The sequence below is a fragment of the Alligator mississippiensis genome, chromosome 12 (assembly GCF_030867095.1).
Source record: "Alligator mississippiensis isolate rAllMis1 chromosome 12, rAllMis1, whole genome shotgun sequence".
Lineage (NCBI taxonomy): Eukaryota > Metazoa > Chordata > Crocodylia > Alligatoridae > Alligator > Alligator mississippiensis.
In genome coordinates this window covers 20,914,354-20,933,461 of record NC_081835.1, presented here as the reverse complement: position 1 = coordinate 20,933,461, position 19,108 = coordinate 20,914,354, and the positions used below count along the sequence as shown (strand labels likewise).

General features: G+C 45.6%; 1 protein-coding gene and 1 long non-coding RNA gene across 26 annotated transcripts in view; one reads left to right on the top strand and one right to left on the bottom strand.

Moving 5' to 3' along the window:
• Window positions 1-2,754: 2,754 nt before the first annotated feature.
• On the bottom strand, window positions 2,755-16,256 carry LOC106738772 (uncharacterized). 5 transcript variants are annotated; one of them, XR_002092774.2, is made up of 4 exons: window positions 16,129-16,256; window positions 10,216-10,375; window positions 8,356-8,454; window positions 2,755-3,166 (listed from the first exon to the last, which is right to left on the bottom strand). It is a non-coding gene; the product is annotated as an uncharacterized LOC106738772 (long non-coding RNA). The 5 variants fall into 5 exon arrangements; XR_001371925.3 differs by having other exon boundaries at window positions 16,074-16,255; XR_002092775.2 differs by having other exon boundaries at window positions 10,216-10,345; window positions 16,129-16,253.
• A 62-nt stretch (window positions 16,257-16,318) lies between these two features.
• SLMAP (sarcolemma associated protein) overlaps window positions 16,319-19,108 on the top strand; it is a 165,823-nt gene continuing 163,033 nt past the window's right edge. For 10 of the 21 annotated variants that reach the window (XM_014596558.3, XM_019495435.2, XM_019495432.2 and 7 more), the window contains exons 1-2: window positions 16,338-16,436; window positions 16,515-17,545. In XM_014596558.3, the coding sequence (XP_014452044.1) occupies window positions 17,348-17,545 (198 nt within the window). In that variant the 5' untranslated portion in view covers window positions 16,338-16,436; window positions 16,515-17,347. Of the gene's footprint in view, window positions 17,546-19,108 lie in introns of all 21 variants that reach the window. The other 11 variants (XM_019495436.2, XM_014596561.3, XM_059715857.1 and 8 more) reach the window with 5 other exon arrangements.

The window sequence follows — 19,108 nt, the reverse complement described above, 5'->3', positions numbered from 1 at the left end:
CTTGAGCCAGGCCCCGCCCACCCCGTCCCCCGCGGCGGCTCGCCCCTCCCAGGGCGACCTCGGCTGCCCCGGTTCCCGCGCGCAGGCGCCTGAGTGATCCCGTCTGCCCTGCACCGGGCGGCGGCAAAGCCGATTGCCTGCGCTTCCGTGCCTGGCCTCGGGACCCTCCTCTCGAGAAAAGGGCTCTCTAAGGATAAAATAGATCGAAGCAAGATTATTTAGTTATATATTTTTTCCATATAGCTCGTGTTGTGGCCCCTGCCCCATGTTAGATACATGGTGCCATTCACAAGTTAAATCAGGCCATGCATGTCATAGAGTCACAGAACATGAGGGTTGGAAGGGACCTCAGGAGGTCACACCTAGTCCAACCAGCCCCCTGCTCCGAGCAGGACCAGCCCCAGCTAGATCATCCAGAACAAGGCTTTGTCTAGCTGGGTCTTAAAAACCTCCCAAGATTGAGATTGCACCACCTCTCTAGGTAACCCGCTCCAGTGCTTCACCACCCTCCGAGTGAGATGGTTTTTCCTAATGTCCGACCTAAACCTCCCTTGTTGCAACTTGAGGCCATTGGTCCTTGTTCTGTCATCTGCAGCCCCATCCTCTTCAACCCCCTTCGGGCAGTTGAAGGCTGCTATTAAATCCTCTCTTTGGACCAGCCGTGCCTGCAACATCAGTGTCACAGGATAAAAATAACTGTAAAAAGAGTCAACCTGTTATAAAGGCAGTTCTGGAAAAGGTGGAACAACTGCAGATACAGGGTAACCTAGGGGATAGCAATCACCAATTGTTAGAATTTACTATCCAGTGAAAGGTGGGAAAGATAACTAGTAGGGCTGAAGTGCTAGACTTCAGAAAGGCTAACTTCAATGAGCTCAGGAGATCAGTAAGTGAGGCACTGAAAGGCAAGAGCATTGGTGAGATGGGAGTCCAGGAAGGGTGGGCGTTCCTCAAGGGAATGATCCTTCAGGCACAAAAGGGGACCATCCCACTGCACATAAAGGGAGGCAAAAGACCCAAGAAACCCTCTTGACTGAACAGGGATATCCAAGACAGCCTAGCAGGGAAAAGAGAGGCATACAGGTTGTGGAAGCAGGAGGTAGCCACCAAGGAGGAATATCTCTGGTTTGCACTTGCAGGTATTCAGTCAGAAAGGCCAAAGGAGCACTGGAACTCAGGCTGGCAACAAAAATTAAAGACAACAAAAAGTTCTTCAGGTATATAGGGAGCAAAAAGAAGGCACATGGCAACATAGGACCCCTACAGGACAGACTAGGGCAACTCGTAACAGATAGAAGGGACAAAGCTGAGCTCCAAAACAAGTACATAGCATCTGTATTCCTGAACACCGATCAAGACATATCTCCCAAAGGGAGGCACAAGAGGGATTCCAGCCCACCAACTGTTAGTGCTGACCTAGTAAAGGGGCATTTGGAGGGGCTGGATATGTTAAGTCAGCAGGCCCACATGATCTTCGTCCAAGAGTTCTGAAGGAATTGGCTAGTGTCATAGCAGAGCCACTGGCACAGCTGTTTGAGCACTCATGGTGCTTAGTCCCAGAAGACTGGAAAAGGGCCAATGTGGCCCCTATTGTCCAGAAGGGGAGAAAGGATGACCCGGGTAACTACAGGCCGGTTAGCTTTACCTCTATCCTTGGGAAAACCTTTGAAAAAGTTATTAAGGATCACATTTGTGGGAGTCCAGCAGGAAAAATAACGCTGAAGGGCAACCAGCATGGCTCCATAGCAGGTAGAGCTTGCCTGACTAACTTTGTTTCCTTTCATGACCAGGTCACAAAATGCTTAGATGCAGGAGTTGAGGTAAATGTCATCTACTTGGATTTTAAAAAAGGCCTTTGATATAGTCGCATCCCATTCTTATTAATAAATTAAGCAGTTGTGATGTAGATTACTGCACGGTCAGGTGGGTGGAGACTTGGTTTATGGGGTGCACACCGAGGGTGGTGGTAGACAGGTTGTTTTCGACCTGGAAAAAAGTGGGCAGTGGAGTTCCCCAGGGTTCGTCCTTGGACCAGTGCTGTTCAATATCTTCATGTGACTTGGATGAGTGTGTGAAAAGCACTCTGTCCAAATTTGTGGACAACACCAAATTATGGAGCAAAGTAAACATTCTGGAGGGCAGGGAGCAGATTCAGGTACAAACAAGGCATTTTGCAATGCTCCTCTGAGGCCCCTACCACATGTCACATACATGATGCAAAGTCACTGGTCAATCATGCAATGCGTTTAGACCAGCCATATTTTATCACACCATAAAAATGTCTATCCAGGTGTGAAAAGAGCCAGCCAAATACAAAGTTAGTGCTTGAAAATGTGTAACAGCTCTCTAGCTGGTTTCCATGCAGCTTTCATTTGAACATTTGCTCCTGAGGAACAGAAGCACAGGATCACAGGAAAGTAGGGCTGGAGGGCTCACAAGGCTTTCTAGTCCAGCCCTCTGCTCAAGGCAGGATCCTTCCTGACTAGACCATCCCAGCCAAGTGTCTGTCTATCCTGCTCTTGAAAGTTACCAAGGATGGAGATTCCACAACTTCCTTGCATAGCCCATTCCAATGCCTGACCACTCTCAACGTGCTTCTGAATCTCTAACTGAAATGTCCCCTGCTGCAGCTTGAAACCATTGCTCCTAGTCCTGTCCCCACATGTATCCCCATTTTACAAAAGGGAACCAAGGCAGAGAGCAATCAAATGACTTCCCCTAGATAACACAAGAAATATGAAGAAAAGCTGAGAATACAGCTCATAAGTACCAGGCTAGTGCCTTAACAAGACAAGCCTTACTCTTTAATATATAAGAGTTTTCAAACACAGGCAAGTCCCATATATATCATATTAAAAACAGTTCATGAACCTGAAATATAACAGTTAAAGAGCAACATCATTGGGGAAATAGGTCTTCTACCACATGACTCTACACTTCAGTTCCTCCTTTGAGTCTTTTCCTTCAATTGTAGCAGATTCAGTGACAAGTTACACAAATTACCTCTGGAATGTGTCTTTTTACACCTAGGCTCTGAACACATGAATCCCAAAACACCACTTCTGCATCTTCTATGTGGACCAGGAGAATGAAAATTTCAAAGCTACTGAATCAGACTCCATTTCCTTTACTGAGTTCCATTCTCTCATCTTTCTGTGTCCTCTGTCTGTTGAAAAACCACATCATGAGAAATTAAACTGGACATTGATAATTACATTAATTTCTTAAAGAGGAAGAAGTTACAGTTCATAAAATATGACATACTCAAATTAACATTTTAGTACTTTCAGCTGTAGCAATTTTAATTTCTTCATAAGCCGTTAACAACTGGGCAAGTTACAGTTAGAAACTAAAGTACAAAGCATTGTCTATATTGGAGAATTTCAGAAAAAAACAGCACAACTGCCAGGGCCATCCTGGGGGAGGAGCAGAGGCAAACTGGGGCGACCGACCTGGGCCCCATGTTTTGGGGAACCCTGTGGAGAGGAGCAGAGTGGCCATGGCTCCTCCTGCAGGGCCTGTTTAGTACTGATGACTCCGCACTGCTGCATCAGTATTAGCAAAGGTGTTTAATAGCTCTGCTATTCAGTAGACCCCAATTGCTTCAAGTGTGTTTACTATAACATCAACCTCTGGCCCAGCTCATTCAAACTCTTGAACCAGCTGCTAAGTCCAGGATGCTGCAGGAGGCTCAGACCAGAGGAAGATTTAATGTGGAGACAAGACCTTTCACTGTATTTGTGACAGTCTTTCCTTTTAATATTTTATTGTCCCCTCACTAACTTATGCCATAAAAATGTATACAATTACATGTATATAAATACATGAAGTATTTTACTGCTACATATAGATAAGGTTGACATCCAGGAAAACCAATTTCATCTGAAATGTCATATACAATGTGTTATGCCAGGAGGCTTTTCCTATCAAATTTTAGAGAAGTAGACAAGATGTTTGAGAATATGGGGTTCAAAAAGGGAGGTAGTCTCAATTTCTGGACATTTTCTTAACTATTTGGGGAATGTTATCAATCAAAAACATCTTGACCTAGAGATTTCAATAACTTACTATTGTTGAACAGTAGTGCCCTTGACCAGCTTTATGGGACTAGGTCAGGAGAAGAAATTAAAAATAATTTCTGCATATATTTCAAGCACTACAGAGTTCTTGACACCCTGTGCTGGCTGGTCTTTTTGCTTCTGAAAGCATTCATTTGGCTTTATCATGTCCATGCAATCTTCAGGAAGCATCAACAATTAACTTTGGTTTTCTGAAACACACGCTTTCTTACGGTCTTACTTTATTCTTCTGATGTATCAGGTTTCCCCAACCCTTAATTCCAAGGTAACTACATTTTCTTTTTATTATTAAAGAGACCATTTTCCACTGAAACTATACAAGACGCATTTCCCATTGAGGATTTTAAAACACAGAATCAACAGTATATCATTATTAAGATGAAAAAGGAAATAAATAGATACGCATATATAAAAAAGCTATTTTTTTCCTAACAACGTGACATTTATTTTTTGAAAGATACTAATCAGATCCCCTAGTTAGGCTTGTAAACATAAGCCTAATTCATGTTTCACCTATAATAGGCACTCTACTGTTAGCATTCAGTTTAGGTATCTTTTACAGCAGAGCGTGCTTTTCTGTTTTCTACAACTCAGGTTCCTATTTTGCAGCTGACTTCACGCAAGTGGAAGGTCGACCCATAGTGGGGAAGCAGATGTCACCTTTGTGCCACCATAAGAATTTTTATGTAGGCACAGAGCGAAAGCAAGTAGATGTTCATACCTTCTGTCATGCCATTAACGCTTACATTTGTGGCCACAACAGAACACAACAACAAACTAGGCCTTTTTATTGCAGCCCATGTACATTTGCTTACGTGTTTGCTCACACTTTTATTCATGGCTCTTCAGCCTCCCTGAGGCAAGGGATCTTTGGGATTCAGGGGCCCAGTCCTGCAAACCTCAAGAATTCCTGGGCAGGATCGGACCCCTCACGTCTGGGGAGTGCCTGCACCTCAGGGCTTTGGGGGTGCATGGGGGGTTCTCTGCTTGCAGACACTCAGTCCATGCTGCACACAGGGGACTCCTTCTCAGGGGATTTCTCTGGGTGCGCCTGCAAGCGTGGAGTGGAGAGCGCGGGTTCCCCCTCCCTTTGCATTTGCAGACGCGGTCAGGGGAAATCCTTTGCAGAGAGATTTCCCTACACATGCCTGCAAATGTGGAGGGTGGGAACCCTGTCTGTGTGTCCCCCCAACCCAGACTTGCAGAGAAATGCAGGGAAATCCACTGCAGGAGATTCTCCTGGTCCCCAACACAGGGGGCTCATCTACAAGTGGGGAGTTTTCCCTCCACTGCCGACATGCCTCAAGTCAGGGCACAGCAACGGGGACATCTACATTAGGTCTGTGCAAAGTGGCTAGTATTCACTTTGGATTCGGTCGGTTCAGGGGACAGTGATTCGATTCGGTGATTCGAATCACTGTCCCAAATCAATCTGGCTGCATCTGATTTGGAGGTTCAGCTGCTGCCGAATCAAGTGAAGCTCTGAATCACGCAGGCCACATCCCCCGCCCGCTCTCAATGGCTGCCCTGCCCACCCCAGCTCCCGGCTCTTTGGGGAAAAAACGCCCCGGCTGCTGCCAGGCGGAGGGGTGCGATCCCTGCTGCCCCACTCCATGCGGGGGGGCTCTGCCATGAGCCCCCCGACCCCCACCTGCACTCCCAGCCCCCCATGGCTGCCCTGCTCGCCTCAGCTCCCGGCCCTTTAAAAACAAACAAACAAACAAACAAAAAACAACAAAAAAACGACCTCACCAGCTCCTGCCTGGTGGGGAGGGGCGATCCCTGCTGTCCTCCACTGCCCCATGCTGCATGGAGGGCTCTTCTACGAACCCCCAGAAACCCCGAGGCCGCTGCAGGAGTCAGTGTGGTTGGGGGTTTTTTTGTTTGTTTTTTCTTAAAGGGCCAGAGCTGGGGTGGATGGGGCAGCCATGGAGGGGAGGGGCTGGGAGAACAGCCAGGGGTCAGGTGGCTCATGGCAGAGCCCCCCACACAGCATGGGGCAATGGGGATCACCCACCTACCTGGCAGCACCTGGTGAGTGTGGGCTTGTTTTCCTTCCCCTTCCTCCAGCCCCCGCTCCCCTGTCCCCTACTTACCAGCTCAGAGTCCAGGTCCAGCTCCCTGCTGCAGCGGGCGGGGACTGCCCAAATTGCCAAAGCTCTCCAAATCAATTGGAAGAGCTTCAAATCGACTCAGACCTTTTAATAGGTCCCCTGATTCAATTCGGACTTGAGAGATTCAGCCGCCGAATCAGGCCAAATCTCTTCCGAATCGAATCAGAACCCGAAGCTTCACACAGCCCTAATCTATATATGTCCTTGGAGCGTAATCAGCTGTGCTGTAACATGTAGTGGCAGAACCAATTGCCCACTGAAGACATCTGCTTCTAGCCATACAAATTCAACTGTAGCATTAAACCGAAGCAAAATAAAGCCTCTTTCATAAGAACAATATCCTGAAATCCTTTCTGCTGTTAAGTAATAAAGAGTAGGAAGAAAGAAATGAAGAGAACAGGACAAAAGAGAGGGAGATATTTTTACAGTAGATCTTGAGTTGAAATGGAGAACGGATAAGGTACAGAAAGGCTGTTCCGGTTGGCAAGAGCTAGAGAAGAGAAAGTTCTTACACCACCAGTAGCACGTTGTCTGGGAAGACTGAGAGGAAGGCAAGGCAAGATAAACAAGATGACAGAGATGAGGCCTGTGTGCTAGGTGAATGAAAACCTGAGGAAGCGTCTGATGGACTGACAGGGTAGGCAAATTCCAAAGCTAAGAACTTATTATAATATGATTTTTGTGCTACAAACTGAGGGTGATTTCTAGCAAATCATAGGACTTTGCATAAGAAAAAGTCTGTCCACTTTATTTCATTGAGGCTTTAGAACAATGACACCAGCCATATGATTGCCCATATGCAGAGGCAACCCAAGCAGGTTGTGGGGCCTGGGGCAAATCAGCCTGTGCAGAGCCCCACCCCCAGGCACAAGGAAGCTGGTGGTAGATTTGGCGGGGGGTGCTGAGCAGCCAGAGGCAGCAGATTTAGCAGCAGATATGGTGGCGGGGGGGCAAAGGAGGGTGCCGAGCAGCCGGACGTGAAGCTGGTGGCAGCACAGAGTGGCCACGGCTGCTCCGCCCAGCTCTGCAGGGCCCCCCAAAATGCAGGGCCTGGGGCAGATATCCCAATTTGCCCTGCTCATATGTATAGATGGCAGGACCAGGGCTATAGGGACTATTAGGGAAAACATTACATTAGTTGTTGCAGTAGAAACATGTCTATACATGTGCTCCAGGGTGGGAGAGGGGGGTGTTTTAATTAGAGCAGCTCCTGGTCAGCCACTTTAATTAAAATGCTGCACTGTCACATGCATTAAGCCCCCATGTGTTTAAAAATGGCCACTGGACCCTTTATCTAAAGCTCAGTCAATGAGGTTTAGTTAAAATACCCCGTGGCCATTTTAAAATGTGTGGGACTTAGTACACATGATACTGCAGTGACGCTACAGAGCTCTAATCAAAATGTAGAGCAGACTCCATTAATCAAGTCTGCTCCACCGTGTTCTAATTAGAAAGCCAAGGAGCATGTATAGAGGCAGCCAGTGAACTCAGGAATAGTCCTAATGGTGAATTCCAGCCTGTGTGCCTCTCTCTTACACCTCCTGCTCTACCTACTTTTTTCCTAGGGTTGCTATCTGCCTATTTGCATGCAGCTCTCCTTTTAGCAACACCTGAGCTATTTTCCAGTTTCCTGCTAGCATACCATATGCCCTTTTGCTTTATCTTGAGTGGGAAGTGAAGATGCTGACTGCTCCCATCTGCCATACAATGCTAAATACTGACACACTCCTTTCCTTATCCCATTCCTAACAGGAGTGTCAGGCCAGTCCTGCATATATCAAATACCAGTATTTGCCAATTTATGATAATTATATGTCATTTTTTTTTACTTAAGGATAGAAATATTTTAAGAATAAATTGTTACATTACATATTTATTGGGATTTTGATTTAAAACAGCATTTTATCTATATCTAAAATTAGAACTGATCACAATTAAAAAATGACATTGATTAAATAGCAAAACCTCTCTATTTTTACAAGACTTCCTCACACTCCTCAACTATCTAAATGGCTGACAAGAACATTTCAAGCATTTAATTTTGCACAGAAAATAAGTTATATTTTTTCAACCGGCACTTATCACACATTTAACAAAATGCCTACTTAGGATTGTACAAGTTATACACAAAGTTATGCCAACAGAAATAGTGAGGTACTTACTGTGTGTAGGATTTCCCCAGTGCCCACTGAGAGCATATGTATGGCATTATTCCTTAGGCTTAGAACAGTTTGGCATTCCCCGATGTGCTCAAATAACCTCTGTTGGCCAAAGCAGAATGGGACAAAGTTTCTCCCCAGTACCTAGGGGTATCTTATCCTTATCTATAAAATTTTTGGCATGGATTTAATTATTGCATATTGATTTAGAAACTGATACAAATTAAATTATTGCCATCTGTTTTGTGGATGCAGTTCCAAGATATCTTCAGGTGTCTTCAGGAGAAAAAAAGGATTGATCAACAAGGAAAGGTACATCTCAGAGGCCAGGAATTGTAGGGATTAAGTACGCATTCCCTTTAGGCATGCTTTTTACTTTGTAAAAAAGATTAAAAAATAGCAAAAGGGCCATCAACAACAAAAATAAGAGAACAAAAAAGAACTGGGGCTGCTAAGCAGTGAGGATGGTGTAGAGATGAAAGTGACCTAGGTACAACCCCAACATTAAATTAATATTTCAATAAAGACAACTCTGTTGAGCAGGAGGGCAAAGGCAGGACAGCTAATGGGAACAAGAAAATAAGAATGAAAGTGATTACATATGGGATGGGATGGAGGCAAACTTAAAAAAAGCTTAGTGTACTCAAGCTACAGGTCTGGGTAATTTTCCATCCCAGAAATCTGAAAAACAAACAAAACCCTGGCATATGAAATCACAGGTCTGTTATCAAGGATTAAAAAAAAAATATTGAGTCATGGGTAAGACTGTACAACTAGAGAACAGTGGAAGGTAATATCCATATCTAAGAAGGGGAAAAAAATTATCTAGACCAGGAGTTCCCAAGCTGTGGTACACGTACCCCTGGGGGTACACAAGACATCTCTGGGGCATATGTGGGAGAAATTGTGTAATGGCAGATATAATTTTTATAATAATAATAATAGGCATTTAAGGGGTTGAAACATAAAACGTATGCTGGTAAGGGTAGGTGGGCAGCTGGTAAATCTGCAAGCAGGTATGCAATAAGAAAGAGTTTGGGAACCTCTGATCTAGACAATTACAAGCTTCTTAATCCACCCTCAATAAAATGTAAGGCTTTAGAACACATTCTAAAAGAATAAATGCAGGATGGTAAATAGATAACAGAAAAAAATGCAACATGGGCTACCCAAAATCAGAGTCTGGGAGATGAGAAATGGATGAATTCAAAAGGAAATTATCAGGTTCATAATTGTTTTAACCTTGCAAAACAATTGCTAATAGGGGCTGTAATTTCTCTCTATAAATACATTAGAAGGGCAAACACAAGGGAGGGAAAAGAATTATTTAAGCTAAACAATGATAGCACATTATAAATGGATATAAACCAGACAGGAATACATTTAGGCTGGTGATTTGAAGATTTGTAGTCCCCAGAAGAGTGAGATTCTGAAAGGAGCTTGAAAATGTTTTCCCCTCCATCTCTACCCAACCATTTATAGTTTTAAGATGATGCTCCTTCAATTTATGAATGGGATTACATGAATTGGCTGCAAATGATAGCAGGAGATTGGTCTTCTGATGCAGGAAGTCCCTTGTAGTTGTATGAGCCTGTGTTTTTATAGACTGGTTCCATCAGCTAGTGGCTGGTGAAATAACTTTATAGTCATCATCAGCGATACCTCACAGTCAAGGATGGTAACTCCTATGGGTCAAGTTGTAGACAAGCACACTGGTAAAACTTCCTTATACAGACCAGCACTTAGCTGTTCTGCATTTATAACTGGCTTCTTGCCTTCCCAAATCTTTACTTTTCTGGCACTTCTGGCCCTGTATCAGCATCAGTCAGGAAAACAGCAAATAGCTCATTAGCAAATGCTTACCTGTCACTGCAATCCCAAAATTATTAGCATTCTGTAGACATGTTCTTTCATCATTTATTTCCAGTGATACATCAGCAAAGACAGTTCCAGGCTGCTAGAGGGCATATTTGCAGACTATTGTACTTTCCAGCTCCCAGGGAAAAAGAAAAAAAAATCAAACCTGTGGAAATTCAGGCTAGATTGTCATACAATTTTGAATCAATATGCTCTGCTACTACATCATTTTGATCATTTATGGTCCAGAGGTTACATTAAGATGCATTCACATAATAATGACTTGTTTACCAAGCATTGCAACATAATCATTTTGACAGAGGGTGACCACACTGTCGCATCCCATCTTCCTTGATTTACTGATTTTATTAAAGCGTTTTCTGCCAACTAATGAAAAAATGCTTTTCCAACCTCTGCATCGCAGCAGCAAAAAAACAAAGGGTGCTTCTTACAATATAACATAGTAGATTTTCAAACCTATTAGGTAATAGGTACTCTGGATTACGCACAGCATTTCTTCCCTCCAACACTCTAGTGGGTAACAGGAAATTGCTGTGAACCAAGAATATTTTTGCAGCTGAATGTGAGGGTTAGCTGCTTTACAGTGCACAGTAAAATGTACCTGCTCCCCAGAAATAATCCCTTCAGGTTTTACAGTTCTGCTAAATACAGTTTGGCTCCACATGTCTCAACAGGTAACTTTTGAGGTATTGGACTGGGATGTACATCTCATTACAATTGAATTCTGCTATGAACTTCCAAATCACCCTACAAAATAGACACTATTTGCCTAGCATCATTTTTTTCAATATAACTTCTCCTCAAATATGTCCAATAGATGAGATTTGGAGCATATCTGGATGATTACAAAAAACTAGACCTGATACATCAGGGTGAGTAGTGAGTTCCAGAAGTGAGATTCCTTTGGGAAAACACTCTACCACTAGCTTTCCTTTCAAAATATAGCTGTTTTCAGGGGTAAAGAAAAAGTTTAAAACCAATTATGTGGCAGTAACAGCAACATTTCTAGTCAGGCACTGCTAAAAGAGTAATTTCACTTCCTGGGTCATTATAATCTACCTGATTCCATCTAAACTCATCATTTCACAGGTGTTAACAACCTCTCTTTTTTTTTTAATTAGGGGTGCACTGATAGAGATTTGAGACAGACAGCTAATTTTTAAGGAGGCATATTGGCTGATACTGATCTGATTTCCAATACAGCTGAGTGCAGCTGGTAAGTCTGCTGTGGTGGACAGGGAGGGAAGGGATGTGGGGGTGCAGATCGAGGCCCCTATGGTGAGAGAGGGAGTGAGGCTGTGGCAGGGGCTGGCACTGCCCAGCTGGGCTGGGGACGGAGCCACGGTTCGTCTAGGGGGCGTGGGGAGGTTGGGTGGCTCCTGCCACTGTGTATAACCCAGGAGGTTATGGGGCGGGGGGTGGGGGTGTGTGCCCCTGGATCCACATGGCGGGGGGGAAGGGAGGGCTGCAGCTGCGGGCTGGGACTGCGCTGGACTCTTTGTGGCGTGTGGGGGGTGGGATTGGGCTGGGGCTGTGCTTAGGGAGGGTGCTGGCAGTGCTGGGAGAGAGGTTATGGGGGTGGGGACTGCAGCCACCCCAAATTTTGCCATAGTTTCTCTCCCAGTACCCTGCCTGCTGCCCCGAGTGTAGCCTTGAGCACAGCCCTCATGCGCCAGGAGCACAGTTCTGAGCAAAGCCCACATGTCCTGGGAAGAGCCTGGAGCAGCCCCGGCCCACGACCGCAGCCCAACTTGCCTGCACCCTGTGCAGATCCAGGGGCACAAGCCCCCCATACCCTCCCAGGGTGCACACAGTGGGGAAAGCCCCTCCCTCCTCCGTGCCCCACAGACGAGCCATGGCTCCATCCCATGCCCTGCCCCAATGGAGCAGGGGCAGGTGTTGCCCACTCCCTCCCTCCCTCCCCCTGGGAGGGTGTTGCTCTGCCCCCCCACCACACCCCTTCCTTCCACCACAACAGACTTACCAGCTGGATGCAGCTCTTCATGCTGCTGCGTTGTGGCATGTAGGTTGACATTATATACCTCCAGCACAACCAAAGAAGTGATTTTCCCACTCTACTCGGCACTGGTGAGACCACAGCTGGAATAGTGCGTCCAGTTCTGGGCACCACACTTTAACAAGGACACGCTAAAGCTTGAGTGAGTCCAGAGAAGGGCCACCCGTATGATGAGAGACTTGCACAGCAAGCCATATGAGGAAAGGCTGAGGGATCTGGAACTCTTCAGCCTGGAAAAAAGAAGGCTGAGAAGGGACTTGGTAGCAGCTTACAGTTACATCAGAGGCATATGTCAAGGGCTCGGTGAACAACTGTTCACCAGGGCACCTTTGGGGAAAACTACAAGTAATGGTCACAAACTTCTGGAAGACTATTTCAGGCTCAACATTAAGAAAAACTACTTCAGAACTAGGGTGTCCAGACTGTGGAATAAGCTCTCTCCAGAGGTGGTGCAATCGCCTACACTGGAGATCTTCAAAAGACCGGACAGGCACATTGCTGAGGTCACCTGATCCCAATTGTCTTCCCTGCTTGGTGCAGAGGGCTGGACCCAATGAACTTCTGAGGTCCCTTTCAGCCTTATGGTCTATTAATCTATTAATTTATTGGCCAAATTATCGGCCACATCAGGCCAATTTCTGACGCAATCAACTTTCTTTACATTGGTGCCGATACAAAGGTCTGGATATTCCACTCATCAGGTTATTGTTTGTTCTGCAATTCCACCATCTGTTAGTTGCTGCTCCTGTAATAAAGCTCCTGTTTCACAGCTCTGAGATAGTTTTTAACTCACTCCAACTTACATTTGAATATAAGTTACTTATATTTTTCTTGAATCTTAAACTGAATAATACAGTTATTACAAGTTATTCGACATATTAGTAAAGCTTCTAATTTATTTTTAACTAGAGAAAAATATGTGGGATGATGCACCTCACCATCAGCACCCCCTTTTCAAATTATATATCTGCCCATGGTTGTTTTAATTGTTTGGAAAGCAGAATGCTAGAAGGGATGCAGTTTCCCAGGTACAGCAGGCAGGCCCTACTGACACAAGTGAAGGTGTGTTTTACTGGGGCCTTTTAGACTTAGAGGCAACATGAATCCCAGTCTCTTCAATCTCTCCAGTCTCTTGTCATTTGGAAGTCTCTCAATTGCCTCTGTTTAATTTCCTGGAAATAGTCTCTCTGGAATGTCTCTGTTCCCTATAGTCATGGTCCTGCTCTATTTTATTTGATATAGAATGACAAAAAATGAACACATTATTCTGTGTACTACTGGCTCATCTAACAGCAACATAATATTTTCCAATATCATTTCCCATCCTGTTCCTTATACCAGAGACTCCAGAACTTTTCTATAGTGAAACTTTTTCCTGGAATTCCCACTCAAGATGCCCACTCGCATCTAGGCAGGATATAGCTGACAGCACATTTCCATGTACTAACTTGAAAAGGACAGGGTAAGTATCATTCCTCTGCCATATATACAAAGTGCCAAGTGATAATTTCTATACTTGATATATCCTGTTATTTATTTTGATTTTTTTGATCACCTAGTCCACAGTGCTGTTCCAATTTTTTCCCCAAATGATCCTAGTTAAGTTTGAATTTATGGCTGTGTCCCTGCAATAAAAGTTCTTTAAATGTTGAGCACCCTGCAGGACCTAAGAAACATTCCAGACATTCAGGCCAAAGTCCTAACGTTAGGCAGGTATGCACATGACTCAAAGATGCTGCATTCCACAAGTCTGGCAGGCGTCATCTCCCCTAGAAGGGTAAAGGTGATTTGCCCTTCATTCCCTTATCCAAAATGGCTACTGACAATTGTCTTTGCCCTAAACAATGATGGCTGTCATATATAACACTTATAGACTTTCTGCCCTTAACTATGATGGCCACTGAATGTGATCTTCCTGCCCTTATCTAACATGGTTGTCAAATTTCACCTCTTAGGCTCTGTGGCAAATGACAGTTTGCCTGAACTGAGCATGTACTTGTAAGTCATCTTTACTCCTGGCAATTAGTCTACAGTTGCAAATTCTGCACCAGAGCCCATTACAGATGCCTAGCCACCTGTTCCTTTTGCTGGTCAGAGGGACACTTTGAAAGGTATCAAAGACCCCAGAAGCTGTTTTGCACCCCCACTTTCTCCAGTTTGTTAAATAAGAACTGAAGTAAAAAGGAAAATATGTAGACTATAAGACAACACCGTGTGTGTTTGGTTTTAAAAAACTGTAATTGTAAAACCTACATACAGTGAGTGATCAGAAGATGTTATTTCTCTATTTCTGCTGTCCTCTAATCATTTTATTCCCCGCTCCCACAGAGTATAATTTTTTTCTCTGATGTTTTTTCCCCTTGAGTCTCATCATCAAACCCTCTTTCCTTTCAATCAATCAATCCAAGATCCTTCCAAATATTTAAAAGGATTTGTTCTCACAGGAATTCTGTCCTATCCTTTGCCCCATGAGCATACATTTTTCTACCATCTCCTTTTCTATTCTCCCCACCTTCAAAATGTCTGAATGTATTTCTAGTAAGTCAATCTGTTTATCCAATCCATTTGCTGTAACATTTGAATTTCGCTCACCGTGTCCCTAATCCTTTTATAAGATTCCTTTTCCCCATGACTTGCTACAAACAGCCTACGTAATGACACTCATTAAATAAACTTATTTTCTGATTGTGGGTTCTGGGTCACAATCAGATAAATTTGAGATATGTCAGCAAAATAAGCCTCTATTTTAAATATACCAATTTGTAGGTGATATGCCATATGCTTTTGAGTTTTGGAAACAGTGCAATGTCTTGAAGTTTGAAAATCACTACCATAGTTTCATACCTCTTGTACAGTTACCCCTCTATCACTTTTCCCTTTTTGCCTTCAAAATTATGCAGTCGTTTCTCATCTTAGATATCACTTCCCTGCTTCCAACACCGTAATTGATTCAGTGCCACCTGGCTTTTAGTCTCTTCCCTCCCCTAAGACTTCTCTTTCTGCCATGTCCTATGTTTTCATTCTGCTTTGACCTTTGTTACCCTTGACACAGTTATCCACCACTCTTCCTTCCTCTTGGGCTTCTGGCACTTTTCACAATTCCAGTCTCTCTCATTGATTGTTCACGGCCGGCCTCTCTCTCTTCATTCGTTGTTCTTATTTTTCCTGCCTGACCTCCACTTCCATCTCTCAGGGCTGTATCCCTAACTACCCTCCTCTGCATACTGTGTCAAAGGGTGATCTTATCTGATGGCCAGACTTCATTTTTTATCTGTATCGCTCAAACTGCCAGCGAGCCTCAAGGAGACTGAATGGCCAAGGGCCACATTGAACTAGTACTCGAGAGACCAGTTCCACCACTGCATTTTACTTGATTTTGAGCAAATCTCTTTGGCCTCAATTCCCCCTCTTTGTAAAATAAAAATACATACGGACCTGCTTTATAATCTACCGACGGAAAATGCTGAGTAAGAGGCGGGCATTGCACAGTGGATACCTAACTCTTTTTTTTTTTTGTCCTCTCCTGTCCTCTGCTCAGCCCTGCCTCTGCAATTATCCTTCCCACGTCTCGCTCTCTTGCAATCTGGGACTTTAATTGGGTTAAGACCCAGCCGAATAGATAGGCGAATGCCTTGCGAAAGTGAGACACGCCTCGCAGCCGCGCAGAGAAGAACCTCCGAGCCGAGGCCGGGGCAGGAAAACCCGGGGGGGGGGCAGGAAAACCCGGGGGGGGGGGGCAGCAAACACCGCTGCACTGTCCGCCGGTTTAGTTACAACGAGAAGCACCCTCCCCGACCCCACGTGGGAGAGCGGCCCCGGGCCCCACCGGCTCGCAGCGAGCTGAGGCTGTCGGCACCTCCTCCCCTCCACGCGCCCCGCACCTGCGGCCCGTCGCCGCCGCATGGAACACCCGGAAGCGCAGCCCGCAAGTGCGGGCACCACCTCCAGCGCCGCTTCACGGCACTCAGCGCGCAGGCGCTACAATCCCGCGCCTGCGCCCTGCCGAACCCGCGCCTGCGCAGAAAGTGGGAGGCGGGCGCGGGGCCTTCCCTTTGGTCAGGCCCGGTGCGAGCGGCTCCTCCCTCCCCCGGCTGCCCCCCCTTCCCCCGCCATCACCCGCCTCCCGGCCGCTGCCGCCGCCGCCGCACCGGGTAGGTTTGCAGTCACTATGGCGGCTGCAGCGGGGAAGGTAAGAAGGGCGGGGAGCGCTGCGGCGCCCGCACGGGCCGGGCCGGGCGACTCTGACGCCGTTTCTTTGGCTTTGCAGGTCGGAGGAAAGTTTTCGGCGTCGGCGGCCGCCTGAGCGAGACCCGGCCCGGTCTCCAGGCCGCAGGAGCGGGCGCCACCCGGATGCGCAGCCACCTGCGGGGCCCCTGAGCGCCGCCCCGCGCCCGGGAACCGCGGAGGCGGCCTCGCTCCGCGCCCCCCGCCGGCCCCCGGCCCGGGCAGGAGCAGCCGCGTCGCCCCCCCCAATCTTGGACCACTGGCTCCTCTCCAGGGATGAGGGCGGCGGGATGCGGCAGGTCGCGGGGACCAGCTAAGCCACCTGCCCCTTGAAGGCTTCGTTCGCCGTGTGCCTGGACGCTGCGCCGTGCCCTTCCCCGGCTCCTCCTTCACGCCTTTCCTCGCTCCCACATTGTGGGTGTCCAGTCAGCCTTGTTTACGGAAGGGGGTGGGGGAAAAATCGAGGGGGAGGTAGCCTGCATCCATCCCAAACAGAAGTCTTGGCGTGTGACTCATCAGCTTGGCTTTAAAGATCTCCCTTGCTTCGTTCAAAGGAGCGCACTCCTCTTCGGAGGAGCCCCATGGTTGTTCCTGTCTGCTCCGAAGAGGATGGATTGAAAGCTGCGTCTTCTGGGCGTCGCTTGAGGCACTGCTGATCTTCTTCGTGGACATGATGGGGCTTTTTCACTGGATTATTGCCAGGATTAGTTTACACACTGAAACTGTGCGTTGTTAGGCCTCGCTGGGTGCAAGTGATGTTTGTCTTGCGTTCATGTAAAGTTTCTGGAGATTTGGGTTAAAAATTGTGGAGGGTAGCCTGCATCAGAAGAGATTCTCTTCCTCCCTGGTTGTTGTGACAACCGCAATCTGTCCTCGATGCCTTCAGCCTTGGCCATCTTCGCTTGCCGCCCGAACTCTCACCCGTTTCAGGAGCGCCATGTCTACCTGGACGAGCCCGTCAAAATTGGCCGCTCAGTGGCCCGCTGTCGGCCAGCTCAGAATAATGCTACTTTTGACTGCAAGGTGCTGTCCAGGAACCATGCACTTGTCTGGTTTGACCACAAGACAGGCAAGGTAAGGCCATTTTTGCTCTCCTGGAGAGGAAAATAATATATGACAGGTTATTTTCAGCAAGTCACTGTACATTGTGAGCGACTTGTGTTTTTCCTTGAACTTGGTTGCAAACTAAGTTTATGCTGCGGCTAGGGTTTTGGGGTTTTAGTTAACTTAAACTCTACTAAAGGCAAAAAAAACTGAGAGCAGGGTTTGTGAAATGCATTAAGTAGTAGAGGAAGCTGGTGGATCTTCCCATGATCACTTCTCATTTCTGGGGATGCATGACTTTCAGGGAGGAGTATTTTATATAACTCAAGGAACTGAGTTATAAAACCTGAAGTAAGGTAAATAAATGCTCATCATGGTAACCATGAATAGTTATTGTTATTCTGGTGGAACTGGCATCTCGCCCCAGTGCTGTGTTAAAATGGATGTATCGGCATGTATTTTTTTCCTAATACTTAAATATATATCTGGTATTCATATGCTCAGAAGAATAACTCTTAATTTTGAGCAGCTGTCATGCCAAAAGGAAAATAGCGAAGGAAAAAAAATGTATTACTCTGGTATTCTGCCAATTTATGCTATCAACTTTTGAACAATATATTTTAATACTCCAAGCTGATAGTCACAGTATCACTAGCAGGAGCATTGTAGTTTAAGGTTTGGATTATCTGCTATCATTGCTCGTGAACTGGAATTAAAATATGCTGATGTGGTGTTAACCTGGCCACAGTCCTCTCGAAAGAGGACAGCAGCTAGCACTAAATGGAAGTTTAAGAGCTTTGTAATACTTGTTTATGTCCACTAGGGTCTGAACTGGAACAGGCAAAATCACTTTGCTTAACCTGTCAAACAAAATATTTAAACTGCTAACTAGTAGTGAGAGCTGTTTTCTTTCCCCTCAAAATCTTCAGTCCTCTCAAAAATATGTACTAAAAAGCATGAAACATTTTGAAAAATGGATATAAAATGGGTGTGATACTTTACATACTGTAATCTAATTCAGTTGTCTGATGACTGTCTTTATGTGTTCCTCTATTAATTACTCTTTTTATTGCTTTGTATTCTAACAGAATACCCTGAATAAGCTGCTGCACCCGGTTTTTTCTTTTTGTTTGTTTTCTTTATTATCATGACACAGCATGAGGACCAGTGCGATACCCTGACAATTCTTAAAGCTTCAGATGTTAACTACTATATGTTATGCAATACATAGGCATGATGGGACAGGACATGAGTTTAACTTTATTAGGTTGGGTTGGGGCATGACTTGTAGATTACTTGGGCATAATTGCTCATTAACCTATTATTTGTTTTGCTATTTTATTTGACGCGTTATGATTCCATGTGATGCTGTAGAAGAGATGCATGCTTGATGCATTGCATATAAGCCGTTTAGGTTATAACGTCAGTTTAAAGACCTGGGATGCTTTCAAGTGTGAGCTAATATGCAGTTTTTCTTGTTTGAAATAATAAGTTGGATGCAGTAACCTAAACTATCTGGTGTAGTCCAGCATTTTTGACAGATGCATTCCAATTTTATTCTGCTTTCTGCCTGAGCTTCTCGGTGCTTTACAA